Raw genomic sequence first — 25,129 nt, forward strand, 5'->3', positions numbered from 1 at the left:
GCCCATATCTTATTATCCTTAGCTGTCAATGTATAAATCAGTGCTGACACAGCTTCTTTTAAATCATGCATACTATACACAAAGGGGAAGCCCTAGTTTGCCAGAAAGCACTCAAGCAAATCTTGTCCTACAAGTACTGAAAGACAGATTACTTTCTGTATACCAGTAGAAGTTGAGACGCTGCTGGAAACTTTTCTAATTTCACCCCTCTTTAACGTTGCTCATGGTTATATGCTTCTTCTGATTCTTAACAGAAATCTAAGCCCTTATTGGCACTAAACCATTAAGAATATTCAGCTCTCATAGGACCACAGTCGTCCCTAAAAGTTTCCTGAATGCCATCATATCTCAGTTCAAATATCTTCTGAGAAGGAAGGTATTTTGTGAAAACATTACTCATTTGAAAGGACAATGAAAATCAAAGTAAATAATGTTTTTCATCAGTGGGTAGATTTTGTAGTATTCAAAGGTATGTTTATGGAAAGTGTTGTACCCGCATGACTGCTCATGAGAAAATCTCTCTGCACAAACCTCTATTTGTCTGCATAGGATTCAAGATAAACAGTGTCAAAACTATGCAAAAGTGTAATTTATTTCAGAGTTTCTGGACTAATTTTCTTCATCTTGTTTCCTCTCATGCTACTCACTTCCTTCTTTACCACCTCTCAAACCCTGGGCACTTCTGCTTTCTGTAAACAGGAAAGGATCTGTTCAGCCAAGAGTTTAGTGACATGTTTAGATGTGATTATAAACTGTGCCGTAAAATTGTTCTGAATTAAGGAATTAGTAAGAGGAAAATTTTTTCACTTCTCTAAAAAGCAATGTTACAGCTATTTACCCAGACATAAGGTAAATTTGTTGATCTTTAGATGATAAGAGCAATAGGTGCATCAGAGACGGCCTGAGGACCCTTTCCTGACACAGGAGCTACTTCCCAGGGGGAAGCAAGCTAGTGCTTTTCTTTCTTTTTTTTTAACATCTTTATTGGAGTATAATTGCTTTACAATGGTGTGTTAGTTTCTGCTTTATAACAAAGTGAATCAGTTATACATATACATATGTCCCCACATCTCTTCCCTCTTGCATCTCCCTCCCTCCCACCCTCCCTATCCCACCCCTCTAGGTGGTCACAAAGCACCGAGCTGATCTCCCCGTGCTATGCGGCTGCTTCCCACTAGCTATCTATTTTATTACGTTTGGTAGTGTATATATGTCCATGCCACTCTCTCACTTTGTCCCAGCTTACTCTTCCCCCTCCCCATGTCCTCAAGTCCATTCTCTAGTAGGTCTGTGTCTTTGTTCCCGTCTTACCCCTAGGTTCTTCATGACCTTTTTTTTTTTTTCTTAGATTCCATATATATGTGTTTTTCTTATTTTCCCAGGAGAAAGAACGGTATGGAGAGTACCACTGGTGGTTTCTTTCAGACTTTTAGCCTACATGTTCTTGCCCAGACTGCTGTGTCTTCTCCTCATTTCGTACCCCCAGCCCTCCTCTCTGTTTCTGTTCAAATTCCGACCCATCCTCTCTGATCCTCCACTGTCCTAGTTTGTAAGAGTGTGACTTGAAGCAACTGCTTTATCTTTAATTTCAGGAAAATAATGTTGTTAAAAAATATATTCTCTTTAAGATTTCTCTCAGCATTAACATTCTATGATTCTCTTTTCAGTGGTAAGTGCTCCTCTTCTGATGCTCTAGAAAAACTCTAGACTGCCTATTTTATTTTTTCCTAGCACTGGTAAATTTAGTCTTAGAGAAGGCAGTATGTTTTTATTAAAAGAGATCACTCTGTGCCTCACTCACATAAAATTTCTAAAGCTGATCTGATTGTCTTTAAGACTAAAAATAATTTAGCCTAGTTTCAGATTTTGATTAATTCTCAGTATGAGAGACAATATATAACGTTGCTAAGTATAAATTTTTAAAAAGAGGTAATTAAATGACAAAAACGGTTGAACATTTGCTTACTTGGTATCCTGAAATATAACTGGAGACACTGCATTCTGTTACTTTTTTTTTTAACATCTTTATTGGAGTATAATTGCTTTGCCTGAAATATAACTGGAGACACTGCATTCTGTTACTTTTTTTTTTAACATCTTTATTGGAGTATAATTGCTTTGCAATGTTGTATTAGTTTCTGCTGTATAACAAAGTGAATCAGCTATATGTATACATATATCCCCATATCCCCTCCCCATTCTGTTACTTTTAAGTAAGTCTTTTTCAGGATTTCCTGTTTTCATTTTTAAAACTCTAGATACCATACTGTTTGAATTACACATACAGAACATACCTTCCTGCATTAACTTTAGTTGGTTTCGTCCTTACTCATAGAAAATTCATATTTCAGTGCAGTCTCCAAGTAATAAAATCTTATTACTAATTTTCTTTTTGTAAAAATTAGAACACCATAAAATATACTTAACTCTGAAACAATAGTGAACATAAAAATTCTTTAATAATTTCTAAGCCAGGCAGAGTTTGTCAATGTCTCAACAAAATTATTATGACTATGCTCAACTTTTCCAGGGTTTTTTAGGTATGAGAAATAGAAGTGTCATTCGTATTTATCTCACCACTGTAAGATGACAAACTCCAAGAATCTAGCTGACTTAAAACACATCAAAGCGACTACAGTCAATATGAGGGAATAACAACATTTCACTATTTTAAAAGCAACCTGATAAAACATAAATATAATGGGAGAAAAAGAAAAAAAAGTGCTGGTAAGGATATGGGCAGGATCTGTTCTATTTCTTCCCTGTGTGTATAAAATTCAGGTGAATATGAGTGCCTAAATATACAAATCTTATGCTAATAATGATTGTTTAAGAAGCAGTTCAAGATTTAAATTATAATACATAGAGGGCATAAGAAAAATTTAAATTAATCCATATCAGTGAACATCCTAGAGAGAGGTATCAGCAACCATATTATTTACCTCGGCATAAAAGCACATCTGTGTTAGCCTGGACATTAATGAAGAAAATAACCAAGGAAAGGACTCTTCTTAGGAACCCAAAATAATTTATGTTATTTGAGAATTTAACCCTTTTGCAATGTTTCAATAACATTTTGTTTTTCTCACAGGAATAAAGAATCTCACTTTTTATTGGAATAAGCTGTGGTATAAAGTTGTATTCATTTGATAATTTATTAGAAGGAAGCTAAAGGTAGTTCTAACAGAGATGGTAATAGACACTGGAGGAAAGACAACTAAGTTGACCTTCATGTTCTGGTAAGTCTAAGTAGACTAATCAAGGGAGGTAGAAATTGAAACTGACAATGATAATTGCTAGCATTTATTGAATGCATAGCAAATGGCAGGGTCTGTAGATATACCCGTCTCATTATTTCTCACAATTACTTGAAAAGGTAGGTATTATCATTATTCTGATTTTATAGATAAGAAAATGAGGCTCACAGAAGTTCAATAAATTATGCAAAATAGGTAGTAAATATTTAGTGAAACCTTGATTCAAATTTAAATCTATGTATTGCTGAAGCCTTCATTAGATACACAGGTGGCTAGGAAAAGAGATTCAGGAGCTATTCATTCTGTGAATGGAGGTTTCAGCTGAATTTCTAATGGCCAAGTTTCAAGGAAGAAGCCAGTAGATGAAGAATGTTACAGAATTTCTGAAAAGGAAGAGATTACCCTAGGTGAAAATAATCGTGTGAGGAAGAGAAAAAAAAAAATCCCGTGATCCCTAAAAGATGGATAGAATCCAGTAAGACAGAAATAAAAGTGGGCATTCCCTATGGAGGAGACTGGTTCAAAGAACACTTGTGAGCAGAGGTTCTACAATGTTCACAGTAAATGTCTGCAAGAGAGGGGCCATTCTGATGTGAGCGAAGAACTTGTGTGCAGATTCGGGGGGAGGGGGGCTGGGAGCCTGCATGGGTGTCAGAATGTTGGGACTAGTCAGAATATCTAAAGAGACTAGATGGCATGCCATTCGATAGAAGTCGCTGCTCTCTCAGGGAAGAGCCTATATTCCTACAGACCCTGCAGAACTACTGTAGACAATACTCTGCTAAATCCCCAAGGCTTTGCCATAGTGCCTATAGCAAAATGTTTTTGTTTTTGTTTTTAATAAGCTGCATGATTTTGAACCAGGTAGTGATGGGATGAAAAACAATGCTTTCTGAAAACAAATCTGGCTGCAATGTTAAAACTATCTAATGAGAATATAAACTAGAGATCAAAACTCAATTAGCAGGTTATTGTAATCGCTCAGAGGTAGAAAAGAGTGGCTGTCCAGGGTTGGGGAAGTAAGAAACCTAAAGCTCTGTTCTGTCTCAAGGACAACACGCAGCCACAGAAAGATCATGACAATTACTATTTTATACTGATACATATGTGAATTAGATTCCCAACTATTCAATCAAAATGTCTTGTGTTTTTTTTTCTTTTTTGCTTTTTTGTTTTGGAAAATGTTGATGAAGATACGTTATTTAGACTCAATTTTACATGAGAGAAAGTTAACAGTAATAAAGAGTGGTAAGGCACCCAGGAGAAAGAGCAAAATGCGATGTTGAAGAGGTTATTGGTAGCAAATTGACCATAGTTGTTGGGGATTATCACAGTTCAGTGTGGTTTTTTAGTCTGAGTTCAAACCAGGCAAATTCTAGGACCATGGACAGTTCCCATGGTACTGACTGTGGCAATTGCTGAGTTCCTAATACATTTTACATCTAAGAACCCAGACAACTGCTGGTTGCTGGTTGTCCCCTATGTCCACAGGCAGCATTCTGTATGTTAAGAGAGGCCCTGGTCCTTATACCATAAAACTCAACTTCATTTGCTATTTATCTAAATGAACAGCCATTGTTACAGGTTTGTTCAGAAGGTTCTACCTCCCACTAAAGACCTGTATGTGGTATTTAATCTAACGCTAAAGATAGCAAGCCCCTTGAGTGAGAAACCAACCTCCCCTTCAAAGTCTCTTCAGCCTCAGGCTTACTGAAAACACTTTTTGGGAGGAGCTAGGGGCACTAAAAGTTACAATTTCAATTTGATATAAATGGATTTTATTTTTATGACAATTATGTAAAAAGTATGTAATTAAGTAGGACAAGAAATGTAGTAAACTAAACATGAAAAGTAGCTGATTATAGTAGACATTCTGTAAATATGACTTAATTTATAGGACAAAGCTAAAGTAAGTCTTGCATTTGAATGGTTAAATATATAATACACTCTTCTGACGGTTACATATTTATTCTATATTACGTGAGCAACCTTGTTCCCTTATCATCGTCAAGAATGCAGATGATAGAGGAAAAGAAACTAGTAGATTGATATTTTAAAATAGAGAAGTGTGAAAAAAATAGTAAAATATATATCTTTCTGTGTACCTAGTATAGAACTGCGAATTTTCCTCCTATGGGTTTTAATTGATCCATTAATAAAATAAATTGAAGATGACAGAGTTCCAGAAAAAAATTAAATTTCTAAATAACATAAATAGCTGTGTAGCAACATATAGATTAACCTTCTCTTCCCTATTTGCCAAATCTTATCACCAAGAATCAGTGCATCCCAAATTGGGTTATCTGTTTCCTAAAAAGTCATGGCCATGCATTCTTGTTTCCCAAATGATACCATGACTTACTCAAAAAGAACCAAGCTAAATCATCTTATAACTTAAATCATCTTATAACCCTTGTCTGTAAACTAATATATGTTATAAAAGAATGAATATAAATATTTTCCTTAACCTATTTTTTAACAACAGGTAGTTTTATTGGAAAAGGAGGGTAAGATTCATAACAGATGAAAATTTATTGGAATTGGTATAATGCAAGCAAATAGAAAAGGAATGTATTTATTAATGAACAGTAAATAGTAAAGTTTGGAACACAGAGTACATTTTGAGGATATACTGCAACATGAAAGAAGAATAAAAACCAGGTATGATGTACTTTAAAGAGTCTACCTAAAATAATGTTTGTTGGAATTTAGTTATTTTAAGTATTCAGGTTCAACTCATTAAAGAAACTAATGTAAGGTATGTTAGAGTTTGCTTTTGCAGTGTGAGTAACTGTTGGCAATCCATTTGATTTTTAAGTTCATATATTTGCACTTCTTTGCTTAAATCCTAAGATAACATGACTAGAAATGATTTCTCATAAAAACAAGAGACTCTTGGAACATTTTTATATTCATAAAATACCTACTTAGAGAATAATCTTGCAAGTCTCAGCAATAAGGCAAGATTTATTATAATTTGAATATTCTCTTAAATTATTCAATTAAATGGAAATGCCTCATACATACTTGTAAACAAAACTGGCACAATGCAACATGTCTTTGTTCAGAAATTGATCAGGAGGCAGCCAAGGCTTTATTAGTCAGTGTTAAATATATTAAATATATATACAAAGTTTATCAAGGAAAATCATATAAACATTGATTATCATTTTGGTGAGGCATCATTTGGTAATGATATGGTATCAGTACTTGAATTCATACTTGGAGAGTTCAAACACACAGATGTAAATCCTATGTAAAAGTGCTGCCAGTGACTTTTATAAACACTATTATTTAGTTGATATTTTAATACTATCTTGTTATTCTCAGATCTCACTGTCTAAAATGCCAGAAAAAAGAAACTGGTTTAAGTAGCAGGTGGAGAAAATTGGGTAACAAAATAAAATATAAAGCGTTTTAATCCAGTTTGGAAATTAATAGAGGTAAGCAAAAAAGTTATGGGAAGTTCTCCCTGGAGATGTTTAACAGCAAGATAAATGTCCAGCTGTCTAGAACAGTTTTACTGTGGCTTGCCTGGAGGAAGAGGAATAAGATCTGCTAATTTGCAAAATTTCCACAGCATCAATTTCATATTGTCAGGATGCTGCCTTGAGCATATTTAGCCAATCCACAAGATTAAAGCAAGTGCTTCCAGTGAAAATCTTCTGATAACTGGAATTTGTTCTGAATAAGGCCTGAATATGTGGTAAATCCAATAAACTCGGTACAGTGCATTAGACTAGTCTTTTAGACAGCGCTATACAGAATATCGGCTTGATGCAACTAAAGCACGTATTCCTTCTGTGCAGCCTTACTTCTTCTCTTTTACTCCCTGAATGACTCGAAACACTAGCCTTTATGGCACCATGCAGGGTTGTCCAAACTGTAAACGTACACACTGGAATAATAAATAAGACAAAGCACTATGCCTCTCCTTCCCACAATGAATGTTAATAATATTAATAATGTCAATATTTATGGACTTTTATTGAGTCATTACTTGATGACATACAGTTACCATTTTAACAATAATACAAATTAAAATTTACTCTCAGTTCTAACCTATTTTACCAAATATCCTTCTTAATTTTTAATGATAAAACTAGACTTCACACAAAGTCCCATGAAATTGAAAATTTTTTTGAATAATGTAATTTTAATTAGAGCAAAATGCTTTTTAAATGTGAAATTTTAGAAAATTGTAACTATCATTTAATTAAATAAACCTGTGAATGCATTGTGGCGTTTCAATGTTCTCATGGTCCTTCACACTGTTACATGGAAGGCATTGAGAGTAGCAGGAATAAATTGTTCTTTTGACCATCACATCATCATTTAGCACTCACATAGTTTCTTAAGCCCCCTTTCCTCCATAAGAACAGAAAATTCCAAAATTAAAATCATTTGGATGCCACTCTACTTGGCTTCCTCCATATGCAGATTGCTATGCTTCTTACCACTGCTGCTATTCCGAATTAGTATTGGTTCGCCTTGAAAAAAAGGTAATATTTCTTACATCATACACACACACACACACACACACACACACACACACACAATACGCACACACACATTCAACTGCACTTTAATTTTTATCCTCCAAACCAATCGAAACCCAGAAATCAGGCCTTGCATAGGTCTTAATAAATTTTTACTTTCTCAGTCTGCTTTTACCGGCCACTACTCACCAGTATACAGTATGAACCAACCTCCTTGAAGATTCCTTTATATTTTCTTTCAGTAACTCTTTTCTAAAGTATTCCCTGACAACTTCAAGCAATATCAATACTTTTATCTCTTTCTTTCCTCAGTACCTGTTGCATTTAATTTGTTTATAAATCAGGGTCTTGTGTATATTCATTTAGTACTTTCTGATAGATTTATTTTCCCATTTTTGCAGCTCTAATGTCTAATTGACCCATGATAGACATGGGTCTTTCTGACCGATTACCAATATTGCAAATTAGTTTATGTTCTCCTTTCCTCTCTCCTTAGTATAAGTTTTTCAGTGCTAACTTCTAGCAGTTGATTAGTGAATACTTGCTGAATGAATACTGTACTATATTTTGTAGCATATTACTGTTCTAAGGTTTTTCACATATGGTTTTTCTCTAGTAACCACAGCAAATGTAAGAAATTATTATACTGATTTCATAAAAGTAAAAATTAAGGCTCAATGAAGTTTACTGATTTGTCATGTTTACAAAACCAAAAAATAGCAAGAGATTCTGAGACAGTCCTAAACTCATCTCACAGTATACATAATAACTGCCTTTAAAATGGTAGAGAGAGGGGATGATGCTTTTCTTTTTATCTCTAAACTTTTAAAATCACATTTTTAAAGAATAAATGAAGAGGAATTAAGGAAGAATCCCACCATGACTGGTATCTCACTCCCAAATGCATCCTTAAATATGGGAGAAGGATTACTTAATAGACTTGGATTCCCTAAATATTCTTGCTAAGGTTAAAAGCCACCTGTTTTAAGGCTTTAGAGAAAATACTATTGTAAGCTTGAAAGTGGCATTCTCAAAGGGTGGTCAACTTTGGCCATTACTGTCCTTTTACAGAGACATATAGGCAACTCGAGTAGGTGCTACATAGGGATCTTTATGTTGTTCTGACCAGACATAATATACAGAGGCAGTTTTGAACGCCCTACATCTCTGAATCTATCTGAAGACTTCCCTAAGTCTTCATTAGAGATTAAAAACAAAGCAAATCAAATCTCTTTAACATGTAAACGCTCATAAAAACCTAGGGCCAGGATTTTGACGGCTCTACACATTTATACCTAGAAGTCTATATTTTTCTGTCTTTACCTATACACTTAGAAAGTACAAATTAAAAAAAAAAAAATTTACATTGAGGAGAGGATGTAGAGGCCATAACTTGTAGCTTTATAAACAGTCTTCTTTGACGAAGGAAAACATCTGTCTCACTTTCGCTACTGGAGAAATATTGTTGGATCTCACCATGGAGAATTCGGAATATAAGTTAATTCTTCAAGTGCCTGCCCTGTTTATTACTAGCTAAGAAATACTGAATTCCTGATAGTTAATCTCAGCACACAGGGGCCTTTTCCCCCCACATTCCAAACTAATGTAAAAGCTACAGAAAATGTTTTACATTTTAGATTCACGGTGAGTCAAAAACCATCATTTTAAAAGGCTAACAAGGTATTTTTAAATTTATTAAGATATATATCGATGATATTAGGATTGCCACTGTGATCTTAAATCTGGTATGAAAACAGCTATCCACACTTACAAAAAACACATCTACACAAGACACTAAGATTAAAGATTTATCAAGGGATAATACAGAAACATAGTTTTCTTTTTCCTTTCTTTTTTTTTTTTTTTGCTTTTTAAAGAAGGCTATACATACATTCTTTAATAAAGATATAAGAGGGAAAAGATGCAAGAAAAGTATTCACACAAAGGGAAAGACAATTTTCTCATTCTCACACTGTTGGCATTTAATGAAAATGGTGATCTAAAAACTATTTTAAAAAGCTGTAGCTCTAGGCCACAGGTATCTCTAACAAGAAAATATCATCTACTCTTTCCAGAAAAAAAATATTCTGCATTTCCAATAAACATCGATAACAAGTGAAAAAGGAGCTATTGAAATTAGCTCACAGTAAGGGGAAGAAAGTACATTGTAAATACCTTTCAATCAAATAATTTCTTTAGATTTCACAAGATTAATCACAAGGTCTGAAGAATGAATTTGATAACAACTTCAGTTTCAAGACATCTTCTAAACGAGAATCTCTTCAGATAGCTTGTGAAAACAATTTAAAACTTATTGTTACAAGCTCTCCTAAGGAAGCATAAAGATGTATATAGGCTTTCACCATTTTTTTCCTGACACTTTATTTAATATAAATTAAACTTGGAAAATGGATAATTAAAAAAAAAGTATCAATTAGAAAAAATACTTACAGATTTTTAATATCAACTGCCCCACGGAAAGCTTTCCTTGGAATTGCCTGAATTTGGTTTTCACTGAGGTCACTAAAAATAACAAAAAAAGAAAAAAGATCAAGTTATAAATGTTATTTAAGAATTATTTTAATCAATGTGTTTCAAAAGTGATAGGACACTTCCAAAAAAAAAAAAAAGCTAAAAAAATACTAAAGGATCATAATTAAATCCATAGCATTAGATGCAATTTCTAATACAAATATTTTATATATCTAATATAAATTAAAAAGTTGGACTAAATGGTTTCTTGAAGTAATCTTTCAGATCTTTAATTTCATAATAAATTATTAAATATGGTTCTCTTAAATTTAAGAGTTGACTCACTTCTGTGTAATAAAATATTTTTTTAAAACAAGTAGTAAATTGTTCATAACTCAATTTCAAGGGGTTCTAAAGTTTTAGTACTTGATATTTCTCCAATATCACTAACATAACTTAAGAAGTATATAGGAAAGCAGTCCCTTTTAACATCCTAGAGAAGACTGGGCAAAAACTGATAAAACCTGGGCAGTATGATTAAGTTTTCATAGCACTTTAAGTAATCTTGAAAATGGAACACGGCAGTACTGGCCCAACAATAAAACCCACAGTTCTTGCATGAAATATTAGCAGCAGGTTGATTTAGAACCTTCTTTAAATAATTCTATTATAACCATAAACACAGACTGTCTATATTTGCATTTTAATTTAATCGAGAAATACATTTTAATCAAGGGAAAAAAAGCACTCTTTGAGTTGAAATGAGAGTTTGTAAAAATCACTCATGTCATGAAATGGATCATTATTTTTCCTTCAGAGTTCAGATGCAATTCTATAAGCTCACATAGTATTATTAGCATTAACAAGTAGGATATAAATACACATGCAAGAAATGTCACTGAAAAGAGGAAATTTTAAATAACACTACCACATAGCAGAAAGCCGAAATATCAAATAAAGTATTAAAGTAACAATGAAGGTACTAAAATTATCTTTAAATTCAAGATAACTGACGCTCGTGAAGAAAGACGAAGCTACTGACCACGGGTACATGCCTGCCAAAACGGAGTCATTTTCCAATTTTGTGGAGGCATTTTGGACGAATTCACCAGCATTCTCTCCCCCAATGCTTCTTATGACCAGAGCTGGTTGCTCACACACTTGTCGCCACACAATAGAGATAACTGGCAGATACAGAGATTTACTGTGTGGTTTTGACCTCATTAGCACCAAGTTTTAAACAAGTGAGATTTGCATTTATATCTCAATATCTGCAATGTTCAAATAAAAAAAAGTTTGCTAAGCAATTTGTAGAGAAATAATGTTAGTCTAAAGAGTAAAGGTCTTTAGCAAAAAAGCAAAGAAAAACACATACATATTTTATTCCAAACAGTAAGTTTGTAATATGTGCTTATGTAGGAGTTAAGGCAGCCATTCATGTCCTAAGTGAACTGTTATCAATAGCTTCAGTATATCCCTAAGAGTAATAAAACTTCGTTTCCTTAAAAATTGCTTACTTCTCCAGCTTGTCGTTGGTTCAGACTGATTTCCCTCCTTTGTTTAATTACATCGAGTTAGAATGTTTAATAGCATATATTTAAAAGCCTAATGTCAGAAACAGTGCTCAAAGGAGGCTACTGAGCTAGGAGAAGGTAAAGAGAGATACTGGAGAAAGAAAATTCAGAAAGTAATAAGAAATGAGAAGAGAAAAAACTGAATTCAAGCGAATTTAATTCTAGAGCACTCCGTGAGAACAGATAGTGTTTTTTATTGTTGTGCCCCTGTCAGTTCAATGTTTTCTCACCACTGATTTTTTTTCCCCACTTCTCCTAGAACAGAGACTGCTTTAGAGACTGTGTAGGTGAATAAAAATGGCAGAGATGTTGGCTTCAGACCTTGCCTGCTTCCCAGGCTCTGCAGTCTTCCCCTCCCACCAGCTGGGGCCATTTCATTCGCCACCTGCAGTCCCAGCTCTTCTCAGCCTCTAGGCACAGTTTTTCTAGGGTCATGGTCTCAAAGAGGGTGAGGGTGTGGTGGGAGGACAGTCAGGAGGATGACTTCAGGCGGCTCATAGAGACATGGCTGCAGAGCACTGAAACACACAGTCAGAACACCATTCCTTCTGAATGTGATTTCAATCCTTTTGACCGCCTCAGGCAGAAGTCTAGGGCATTAGAAGGGTTTTATTCTGCTAACACTTACCATCTTATCTTTTATAGAACGGTGAGGGACAGTCAGGCTCAGAGCCTCCCTAAGGTCAGTGGCTTATGTGTCGCTGCCCCCCTGAGTAGACTATTCTATGGGGGTCTCTGCTCTTGTGCTCCGCTTACTCTGGCAGCCAAATTCAGTTATGGATCTCAGGTCCCTTCAGTTAACTGGGCAATAATATTCACCCATGACAGGAGGAAGAAACTTAACAAGTTTTCAGTAGCTGCTATGTGCAATACTTACATTTTTAGAGATAATATAATATCAAATTTATGGTTTGTAACCCACGTGGCCATCTTGTGAAGTAGATGTTACTATTATCATTATTATTACTATTCGTTATTATTAAAGAAAGCAAGCTTCAACGATATCAGGTGCTAAACAATGACAGAAAGTGTTGAAGTATCAAGAGATGTAGAGGAAATCCAGATAAATATTGAGTCAAGATGTGGGGATTTCTAAAGATGACACTGAGGGCTACTTAATCCATCTCAATATGTCCTTCCCGTGGCCCAAAACTTAGGAGATTTTTTCTTAACTCATCCTAGCCTCTGACTTATGTCATTTGCATTTTTGTGTGAAATAAAATAGCACAAGCAAGAGTACGGAGGTAGAAAAATAGAACTTCCATGGGAGTAGCTTTTGGTCTGGTTTGCTTAGAAGGTATAACATGCAGTGCAGTAATAAGAGATGAGGTCGGAAGGAAAAGTGAGGGGTGTGAGGAGTAGACATTTTGATACCGATTGAAGAGTGAGTTCTTATTTCAGCAGACAGTGGCAGGGAGGGAAGAGTGACGTATGGGAGCAGGACAGATGCTCTTCCTTAGATTAAAGTGGCAGTAGAATTTAGGAGAATACAAGGGGTCAAAGATTCAAATCTGGATAACCAGATACAAGATTTTTATGATAGTTGGGGAAAAAGTAATGAGAATTATGAAGCAACATAATAACCATCAATACATTGCTTGTTCACCCTGGGCTTGTTAATGGATGGGCTCCCACCCTTTAGATAGAAAAGGAACAAGAGATTAAGAGTGGTATCAGGGATGCATGAAGAACCAAAACTTAGAAGTGAATTGTATGTGGATATGGATTAGGCAAAGAAGAGAGAGAAGATAGAAGTCATTTTGAACTTCGATAGAGGAACCATTAACAAAATTGGGAAATCAAAATTTACAGTGTCTATTATGAGTTTGGTTGTGGAAATTTTTCAGTCTCGTTGGAGAGATGTGATCTATATCTCACAGTCTGATGATAACAAAGGTAGTATAGAATAAGTAAAGCATGAGTGGAATCTTAGAAAAGTGATCCAGGAGATCAGAGAAGTAACAGTCATTGGAGGCTTGGTTGATTCAGGCCACTTTCAAAATAGAAAGGGAATTTTTTGAAATTTGATGAAAATTACTGAGCTCAATATTTCTCATCCTCCAGTGTTGGTACGGGTGGGTGGCAGAAATCCAAGGAGAGAGGAGGTATGCCAGAGGAATTAAGAGCACAGGCTGCAGACTGAGAAGTGAAGTAGGTATTATTATTATCATTATTATTACTGTTTGTTACTATTAAAGAAACCAAGCTTCAGCGATATCAGGTATTAGTGCTAAACATTTATTAACCATGTGACCTTGCGAAAATTGCTTACATTTTCTGTATGTCAGTTTCTTCATCTGTAAAATGAAACAATAACAGTGTCTATATCACAGGACTGTTGGTGGATTCAATGAAACACTCTTTAAAGTGCTCACAAAGTGACTGGCACACAGTAACTACCACAGAGGTGTTGGTTACATACATATTACAATTATGCTACTAGGAGAATTTGCTCTGCGCCCCTAAGTGTATCTGCTCTGTTCCTTGAAGACCATTGTAGGCAATGTGATACATTACTGATGGGAGTGCATTGTTCTGTGAACTACGTGTATGAGAAAAATGAGTCAGAACTACTGAGTTAGTTAGGATAGTGCTGCCAAGGGAAGAGTCTGTAATTATATCACTAGTCAATAGAGTGTAAAAGTGTGCTTCCGAGTAGGAAAATGGCTTGATTGGAGTTGATTTTTAGGAAGATTGATCTGGAAACAGAAATTCAGAGCAGGCAGGGACAATGGGCAGAGAGGGGCATTGGGCAGTAGTGTGGAGAAATGGGGGGTCTCCAGTGAACTAGGCAATTCTTTTTGGAGAGCATTAAATAATAAAGTTGAGAGTTGGAGTTAGGTCTAAATATAAGGTCTTTGATGCAAGTTAAGGGGCTTGTCATCTTGGGAAGAGTTTGGAACCACTCAACTTTTCTGAGGAAAGGAACAGCAAAATGCAAAAAGCGTTTGGGGAAAACAAGTGTGATAATTGGGGCGCTGGGATGGAAGACAAGGAGACTAAATTAGCTTTGTAAATTTTTGGACACCAATAAATGGAAAGATATTACATGCTCATGGACCGGAAGAACTAATATCGTTAAAATGTTCAAAGCGATCTACAGATTCAGTGCAATCCTTATCAAAATTCCAATGGCATTTTTCACAGAAATCAACAAACAACCCTAAAATTTATTTGGTCCCACAAAAGAACCTGAAGAGCCAAAGCAATCTTAAGAAAGAAGAACAAAGCTGGTGGTATCACATTTCTTGATTTCAAGCTATGTTACAAAGTATAGTAATAAAAACAGCATGGTATTGGCAGAAAAACAGAGAGATCAATGGAATAGAGTTGAGAGCCCAGAAATAAATCCACACATATATGGAAAATTAATTTATGACAAAGGAGTGAAGAATATACAATGGAGAAAGGACAGTCTCTTCAGTAAATGGTTTTGGAAAAACTGGACTGCCACATGCAAAAGAATGAAACTGGACCACTGTATAATATCATACATAGACACTCAAAATGAATTAAAGACTTCGACATAAGACCTGAACCATAAAACTCCTAGAAGAATACATAGGCGGTAAGCACCTTGACATTGGTCTTAGCAATGACTGTTTTATATCTGACACCAAAAGCAAAGGCAACAAAAGCAAAATTAAACAAGTGGGACTACCTCAAACTAAAAGTTCCTGCATAGCAAAGAAAACCATCAAAAAATGAAAAGGCAACCTACAGAACCGAGAAAATATTTGCAAAACATTTATCTGATAAGGGATTAATATCTATAACGTGCAAAGAACTCATGCAACTAAACATCAAAATTCAAACAACCCAACTAAATGGGCAGAGGATTTGAATAGATGTTTTCCAAAGAATACATATAGACGCATGAAAAGATTCTCAACATCACTAATCATTAGAAAAATGCAAATCAAAACCACAATGAGATATCACCTCACACCTGTCAGAATGGCCATCATCAAAAAGACAACACATAACAAGTGTTGGCAAGGATGTGGAGAAAAGGAATACTTTTGCACTGTTGATGGGAATGTAAAATGGTGCAACCACCATGGAAAACAGTATAGCAGGTCTTCAAAAGATTAAAAATGGAACTATCATATGATCCAGCAATCCTACTCCTGAGTATATATGCAGAGAAACAAAATCACTCTCTTGTAAGAATATCTGCACCCCAATGCAGCATTATTTACAATAGCCAAGACATAGAAACAACCTAAGTCCCCATCAGCAGATGAATGGATAAAGAAGATGTTTTATATATATATATATATATATATATATATGCATGTGTGTATATATACATGCATATATACACACACACACACACATATATATATATATACACACACACATACATGCACAATGGAATATTATTCAGTCATGATAAAGAAGGAAATCCTGCTATTTGCCACAACATGGATAGACCCTGAGGGCACATGCTAAGTGCAGTAAGTCAAGCACAGAAAGACAAATACTGCATGATCTCACTTACATGTGGAATCAAATAAAAGTGGAACTCATAGAAAGAGAGAACAGACTGGTGGTTGCTGGAGATGGAAGGTGGAGGATGGGAGAAATGGGTGAAGGTGGTCAAAAAGTACAAACTTCCAGTTGTAAGATTAATATGTTCTGGGGATGCAATGTACAGCAAGGTGACTGTACTTAACAATAATGCACTGTATATTTGAAGATGCTAAGAAGGTAAATCTTAATAGTTCTTATCACAAAAGAACTTCTAACTATGTGAGGTAATGAATGTTAACAAAGCTTATTGCAGTGATCATTTTGTAGTATAGCAAATATAATGTTATATGTCAATAAACCTGGAAAAAGACAAAAAAAAAGTTTACTGCAAATGCTCAGGCATAATTTGGAATTTTCCATATGAATTAAGATATTGAACATCTTAAATCTGAAAGCCTGGTTTATTCATTTTCTGAAATGACAAGGAAGTGAGAAGAGCTGGAAAGACTGTCCCATTCTGAACCTAATCTTGATAAGGAGGATATGAACGAGGGTGAATATAAGTGGTTTCAAACAGGAAAGGCTCTACGTTCTTGGTATTTGCACAATTGGAAAGATATAGGCCTACCAGAGCTAGGCCTGAGAAGTGGCCCTAGTGGTCATCACCCTGGAGTTTCCCATTTTAGATCCTTCTCCTTCTACTACATACAACCCACTCACAAAACCACTTCAGCAGTGTCTTCAACCAAGCCTCTTCCTCCCATTCTCTATTGCCATGGTCCCTGTTAGAATATCATCACCATTTCATACATGACTGAGATTCCAAACTGATATCTTTGCCTTAACTTATGATCCCTTCCAAGGCATCCGCCACATTGGCAACACAGTTATATTTCCAAAATTGACATCATGTCAAATAACCGCCTCCTGAATTCTTCTCCATCTCAGTTAAGAGGACACCATTCTTACAGTCGTTCAGACCAAAAACTCTGGAGTCCTCATTGACATCTCATATTCTTCCACACCCAACATCCAACCCACCAGCAAATTTCCATGACTCTTCAAAATATATTCAGAATTTGATTTACCTACACCTCTGCTCCTCTGACAAAGCCACCATCCCCGCTTCTGTGGATTGTCTTAATAACTTCCCAACTATCTCTCTGCTCCTCCCTTTGCCTTCCTATAATCATATCTTGCCACATCTCTGATCAAAATTCTTCATTGGACTTATAAATACTACCAAATGTAAAATAGCTAGCTAGTGGGAAGCAGCCGCATAGCACAGGGAGATCAGCTCGGTGCTTTGTGATGATCTAGAGGGGTGTGATAGGGAGGGTGGGAGGGAGATGCAAGAGGGAGTAGATATGGGGATATATGTATATGTATAGCTGATACACTTTGTTATAAAGCAGAAACTAACACACCATTGTAAAGCAATTATACTCCAATAAAGATGTTAAAAAAAAATTCTTCGCTGATGTCCCATATCATAAGGAGGGAAAAGCTCAAAGCATTACAAGGTCTACAAGGCCCCCAAATCAACTGATTGACACCTTTGACCTCATCTCTTTCTCCTCCCCACCTCGCCCACTCTTCTCCAGTCACACTGGTTTTCTTGGCATTTCTTGAAACCTTCAGATTGTGTCTCACTTGTGGGCCTTCTTTGATACTTTCTGTGCCTTCTATTTCATTCATTAATTCTATTCTCTTAATTCACCTTTTATAAAATCATTCTTCCAAATCTTCAGATTATCCACATTTTATTTTGTCTTAAGCACCTAGTTCCTATCGCCATGAAATGCTGGGTTAAATATCGTTCAAGACACAGAGCAAATAGTACCTCCTTCAGCATAGTTCTTCTCCAATCCCCCAGCTGAGCCATGTGCTAAGATCTCTGTAACCTATTAGCTATGTTATGCTGTGCAAGTCACCTACCCTCTTTCTCCATTTGTTCATCTGTAAAATAGCTAAGATAAATGGCTCTTAGGGCCATTTTGCCTGGTCCAAACAACAATATTACTAGTAATGTAAATTAATATTCAGATAACTAAATATCAATAAAATTATTACATAATTACAAATTAATTATAAAACATTATTATTGACTATTGGGGAGTCAGCTGTTCCCCATCTTCTGTGCTCTTAAGGTGACCTGCACACATATTTACTGTAACACTCCAAAATTTCTAGCTGAATTCTTTTCTTAGATAACAGTCTCTCCTGTTAGACAATATGATAAATGAAGTTAGAGATTTTAGTTTATCTTGTTTGTATAGAATTCCTGGCATATGAAAGGCCTTTAATAAGCAAAGGTTTATGGAAAGGAGGTAGGGAAAGAAAAATAAATTCTGAGGAAAAATCTTACAAAACATGACAACATGCTGGATGAGTGTGAATAAGGAAGAGAGGCGATAAGTATAAGCCTGTGGTTGGAGCCCTGATAAGCAGCAAAATCTAGTATGATAGACACAACGAGGCAACACAGGAGAGGTAAATGTCACTGTTTCACAAAACCTTGGAGATATTAAACTAGAGTTCAATAAAGAGATCAGAGGGAGAAATACAGACTAATGAGCCTTTGTACCATAGTGAGAATTGAACTATGCACGGTACATGTAAATCTCCTTTCAGATGATATGCGTTGATGAATTTCACATTTGCAGGTTAGCGTCCCCAAGAACCCAGATTTAGTGTACTCAAGATTTCAGTCTCTGAAGGTGGGAAAGTCAGCTGTGTTCTTTTCTCTCTCTCACTTCTATTCTCTCATTCATGCATTCAAAAGCATTTATTAACCGCATAAAATCTGATGTAATCATTGCTTTGTGATAATTCTGTTTCTTTTATGATACATTTTTAACCAACAACTTGACCGCCGATTCTTCATAAATAGGGCTGTCTCTTCTACACATATCTTTTCTCTTCCACATCTTAAATATAATCTTATGCAGAGTGGTTTTCTTTTTAAATCATTCTTTGTCAGATGTATGAATGGTCTCTTTTTTAGGGACTGTCAGCGCTGTTCCTCCACTGAAAACTGTTTTGTCACTCAGGACGTGCAGCAACTTCTCATACTCAGCAATCAAAGCTTTATTGAACATAGTAGTAATAATACACACCTATGTTTCTTCTAATCTCTAATATGTGTTGATAACAGTGCTTTCTTGCACTTAATAAAAAGTTTTAATCGAAGTTTTTTTACACAACTTACGACACTTGTAAGACCCCATAGATACTTAAATGTAAAAATGTGTTCATTTTAGAATTTATGAAATAAGATAATACTCAAAACTACCTTGTATTGGGCAATTAACTGTCAGGCGATACACTTTGATTTATTTAACTGTTTCTATAACCATATCAGAATGTACTCTTCTATTCCCATTTGGAGGCAAGGAACTGGCATTTACAGAGGTTTCATAATTTAGCTGCAGTCATACAGCTAGTAAGCAGTGGAGCAGGGATTTGAACTTGGTTCTGTTGTTCTCCAAACCTCATATGCTTGACCACTGCTGCCCTGCCTCACACAGGAGGTGGCTTCTGTAGAGGTCTGGCTCTCTGGTACTGTAGTTCGATGACCCAGGAGCTGTGGTTTTAAAGTGCAGTTCTCGGACCAGCCATAAGAGTCCTCTGGGGAGGCCATTTAAAAAACAGACCTCTGAGTTCCATCAGAGATGCCAGGCAGAATCTCTCGGGGAGGTCCAGGATACCTGTGTTTTTAACAAGTCTGCTAGGGAACTGTTATTCCCATTGTCTTTGAACCCCACATTAGTAGCCCATTGGTACATCTCCAATAAATGGTATCTTCTAGCTTTTGTTTGGTTTATAAGCCTGGCATTCATCTACATGCATCCAGTCGGAAGCTGTGAATGCCAACAGGAAATAAAAAATGGGAAGCACCATTAAAGCAAAAAAGAATATATACAGTTCTCTGACCAAAGAAGAAGGCCGGATAAGAGGCCAATTTTTTGCATTGTGGTGAAATATACATAGCATAACATTTACCACTTTACGTTTATAGTTCATTGGCATTAAGTACATTCACACGTGTTGTGTAACCATCACCACCATCTATCTCCAGAATGTTTTGAGAGGCCATTTTAAAGGCTTTTTTGCATAATGTAAAATCTTACAACCAGGACACTAATCTTGAAATAATAAATGATTCACAGTGTAGATAATGTTTATCCTTTCTCTTTCTTCTCTTCAAAATAGTATCATAACATCACCTCACATTAACACTGATCTTTCCAAGTAATATTTAAGTCACCATTTGGTTACCTATAAGCACTTCAATTAAGTGCATTCAAGGAGGACATACCTAATTAGGTAGAGCTGTCAGGTAATGAGAGATTCTAAAAATAGTGCATGACAACAAATTTAAAAAATAACCTCCTTGTGTACATTTTATAAGGGCCACTGAGCTAATAACCCATGTTTTATGATAACCCATGTGAGGTTTTTTTTTTGACACATCCAAACACAGAGATAATCACAACAGTCGGAAAACACCCCCAGATGCCTGCAGTGGTATCCTGGGGGGTCGTGTACTGAGACAGGACAAGAATCAGGTTTTGCATAGCAATACTTGGTTCCGCTCCGTAAAACTATGTGACCATGTGACCTTGGTCAAGTTATTAATATTCATTGAATCATGCTCTATTTTCTTTAATTCTAGAAAAATATCAAGCATTGCTATGTCAGAGTTACTGCAAAGATTGAACGATCTGATGCATTCTATGCAAACATGTGAAGTGCCTTGCTCAGTCTTAGCACACAAAGGCACTCACACATGTTACCTTCCTGCACTTCAATTAGTTCAGTTCAGTTCACTTCAACAGTTATATATTGAGGAAGTGTGTGCTGAATACACTGCTACTTCTTAGAAATAAAATATGTAAGTAACATGGGTCTGCTCTCAAGAAGCTCAGATTCCGAAAGAGAAAGCAAGCAGGTAAGGTGATCATTATACTGCTGAACTGATAAAAATACCAGTTTCCTGAAGGAGGAAATACTTAATTTTGTCGTTGATTGGAAATACTTCATTTTGTCATTTTTATCATTGATTGGAGTGTTGGGGATGGTAGATGATAGTAAACAAACAAACAAAACAACAAAATAAAATAAACTTTGCCATGGAGTTTCTTTTCTAATTTTTTTATTGTGATATAACTGACATATAACATTATATTAGATTTAGGTATATGACATAGTGATTCAATATGTGTGTATATTGTGAAATGATGGAGTTTCTTAAGTTTACATATGGACTCATGGAATATACAGTTAACCCTTGAACAACATGGGTTTGAACGGCACGGGTCCACTTATATTCAGAATTTTTTCAGTAAATATACAGTCAGCCCTCCATATCCATGGAGGTGGAACCTGTGGGTACAGAGGGCTGACTGTAACACACTCACAATGTAATATGCAGGCATGTATTCCTGTCAAGCCTTTGTATATCCATTTCCCTCTGCCTGGAATATTCACATGTAGTCCTTCACTTGGTTAATCCTCCCACTCATCCTTTGGAGCAGAGTTTAAAGAGTCTCTCTTCTAAAAATTGTCTCAGAAATATCCTAATACTGGAGTAGGCTCTCTTCCTCATGCTCCTGTAACATGTCATACTTAACTGATATACTGGATTATAATTGCTAGTTTACTTGTTGACACATCCCACGAGAGCCAAAAGTTCCCGAGAACAGGTACTGAATAATTCATCATTGTGTCCCCAATGCCTAATACAGTGCCTGGCTGTGGTCAATAAAGTGTAAATAAAAACGTCCAGAACTGATTAGCAAATTAGTAGTATACTTATTGACATTTAGGTTCTCAAGCAGATTACTGATTTAATAGGTACTCGACGTCTTTCTTAGGATATATTACGTGAAAATGTCATCATCTACTCTGGTATATTAAGATCATGATACACTTATTATTTTCTTCCCAAAGATATGGTAAAAAATATTCTTTTTGTGATCCAAATATTTTTACTGAGATCAGTAAGATAAAGGTAACAGCAAAGTTAGAATGATGGTGTTTGTTAGTACAAATATCACATATTTCAAGTGGAAAACCGTCATTGAAAACCTTTATTCAGCCTAAACAACAGTCTCAGTTTCAGCTGATGGAAATAAAAACTCTTTAATTTTCTCAATATTAGGCTCAGGGATATGTGTGACTTTCATAATTTAGTCAATAAAACATGGATGCCAACCAAGAAATAACAGTTTCCTGAATATAACTCCATGTATTTGTGTCAGGAATTGCACTATTCATGTATCGAGACATATCAAAGATGTGATGCTATTTTTTCATCAAAAAATTGCAATATAGCCAGGAGGACCAGGCATATATATATATGAATAAAGAGCAAACACACACTCATGGTAACATGCATGAGAAAATTAAATAGTGAGAGATAACAGAATGATGTGACATATAAATCAAGAGATGCTTTTGCAAGGGGAAGGCATTTGGGTCTTAGGAAAAGCAATGGGGATAGTTTGTTAAGAAGAAATGGGAAGTTGTTTCTAAAGAGACCAGTATGGGAAGACCAGAGACATACAGGTATATTAAGGGTGACATATTTGGGGAGTGAATGGTAAGAAGACAGAATTTTGCTGCATTTAACAATTAATTAGAAGGAAAGAGAGTTTGTATTGGGATTCCAGAACATTCAAATAAGATGACTACGGAATTTTCAGTTAATCTTATTAGCAGTAAGAAACAAGATGAGCAAGTAATAAAATAAGACAAAATAAAGGTTTCAGAAATCTTCGTGCAAGAATGACTAGAGAACAACACTTCACTACTTCAGAACAGAAAGTTTTGTTGTTTTCTCTTCCTCAATTGTTCTTAAAGGTACACTTGTCAATGAAGAGTCTTCGTCAATATGTATACTCAATTCTGACTTTATAAAAACTCCTGGTCTATAAAGATAGCCAACCATCAGGCTTTCCTTCCAGAATTTACAGATTTCAACTAAAAAGTGATTCTTGATAATTATGAAAACATTTTCAGTGGAAGACAAGCTTCAGTTGAAAAAAACTCTAAATCAATGATTAATAAATAAAATTGGCAAACATCAAATCTCAACAAATTATGACCCCCACCAACAGAAAACTTTTGCAAATAGACTTTAAGAGCTTTACTGAGATAAAATTTACATACCTACAAGTCTATTAGTTTATATTACACAATTCAGTGGTTTTTAGATTATTTAGAGTTGTGTAACAATCATCACAATCTAAATTTAGAACATTTTCATTACTCCCAAAAGAAACTTTGGGCTTATGAACAGTCACTTCCCCTTCCCTCCCCCATGTTGTAGTGTGTATCCACAGTTCATTTTTTATTGTCAAATAATATTCCATTGTATGGATATAGCACACTTGTTTATCTACTCTTCAGTTGATACATGCAATAGGCTTTGTAAGGCAATTTAAAAATCAATAACTACTTGTGCTGGGGAAAAGTCTATTTAATATGCTCTTTGAGTCCTTTGTGATAGTTTTGTACTGGTTTAATATTCTTTTTAATATAACAGAAGCCCAATTATTGACCCATGGCCATCAAGGAGTGGTCACTACTTTAGACCAGCTTGAACCCATTTTACATACCATCCTCTCTTAGAAGGTTTGTTTGTTTCTGTTCAACTCTGTACACTGAGTTATAGTCTTCTTCCCCTAATTTTACCTCCATATACCCACAACAGCTCTACAATATATGATATATTCTTTTGATCATGCTCACAGAATTTGTATAGGCTATAAAAACAGCTCTTGATGTGTTTTGTTTCGAACTTGGGATAAAACTGTATTCAAAAATGGGAATAGATGTATTTTCCTATCCCTGCTTTTTATCCACATATGCCTATCCATACTGATATTGATCTGAATATTAAAGTATATATATATACGTGTTTTTTCTAAATGTATGTACATGTGTGACAGACAAAGACAGAGACACAAGAAAGAGAAAGAGAAATACTGGAGAAAAAAGAAAGATACAGAGAGAGAAAAACTCACTGTGAAAATATGGGTATATGGAGAGATATATATTAGTTACGTAGATATCTTAATTATTAATATATCTCACTACCTTTAATTTAGGTAGAAAAAATGTAAAATATTATGACATAAGAAAGATTTTCTTTCCAGAGTTAAACAGATCTCAATCATTTTCAATTTTTTTGACAGTTTTTTTTTAATTTTGTTTTTTTTTCATTTATTTTTGGCTGCGTTGGGTCTTCGTTACTGCCTGCAGGCTTTCTCTAGTTGCAGCGAGCAGGGGCTACTCTTCGTTGCAGTGCGCGGGCTTCTCATTGTGGTGCCTTCTCTTGTTGTGGAGCACGGGCTCTAGGCACGCGGGCTTCAGTAGTTGTACACAGGCTCAGTAGTTGTGGCTCACGGGCTCTAGAGCGCAGCCTCAGTAGTTGTGGTGCACGGGCTTAGCTGCTCCATGACATGTGGGATCTTTCCAGACCAGGCCTCAAACCCATGTCCCCTACATTGGCAGGCGGATTCTTAACCTCTGTGCCACCAGGGATGTCCCTCATTTTCGATTGAAAACAATCCTATATTATAACTCCTGATGATAATTTTAGAAACCTCACTTGAAGCATCCTCTGGAATATTCTCCAGAAAATTTATTTTCAATAGGAGGTAGAATGAAAATAACTGGCAAATACATTTATCCTAAGCACTCTTTATAGATCCTCATTTAATCCTTCTATTCCTAAAAAATAAAGGCAACTTTCAAGAATATGTTCTTTTTAATCAGCATATCTCTTACTTGTTCTAAAGATTTTTAAAAGGTAGAATGTAATCTAATTGTGCTGAAATAC

General features: G+C 35.5%; 1 protein-coding gene across 2 annotated transcripts in view; it reads right to left on the reverse strand.

The window, feature by feature from the left end:
- Window positions 1-25,129, reverse strand: part of SLIT2 (slit guidance ligand 2) — a 380,624-nt gene that overhangs the window by 132,547 nt on the left and 222,948 nt on the right. For both annotated transcript variants that reach the window (XM_082462597.1, XM_082462598.1), the window contains one exon: window positions 10,208-10,279. In XM_082462597.1, coding sequence (XP_082318723.1) covers window positions 10,208-10,279 — 72 coding nt within the window. The remainder of the gene's footprint in view (window positions 1-10,207; window positions 10,280-25,129) is intronic.

Source organism: Balaenoptera physalus, assembly GCF_965194825.1.
Source record: "Balaenoptera physalus genome assembly, chromosome: 5".
Classification (NCBI taxonomy): Eukaryota; Metazoa; Chordata; class Mammalia; order Artiodactyla; family Balaenopteridae; genus Balaenoptera; species Balaenoptera physalus.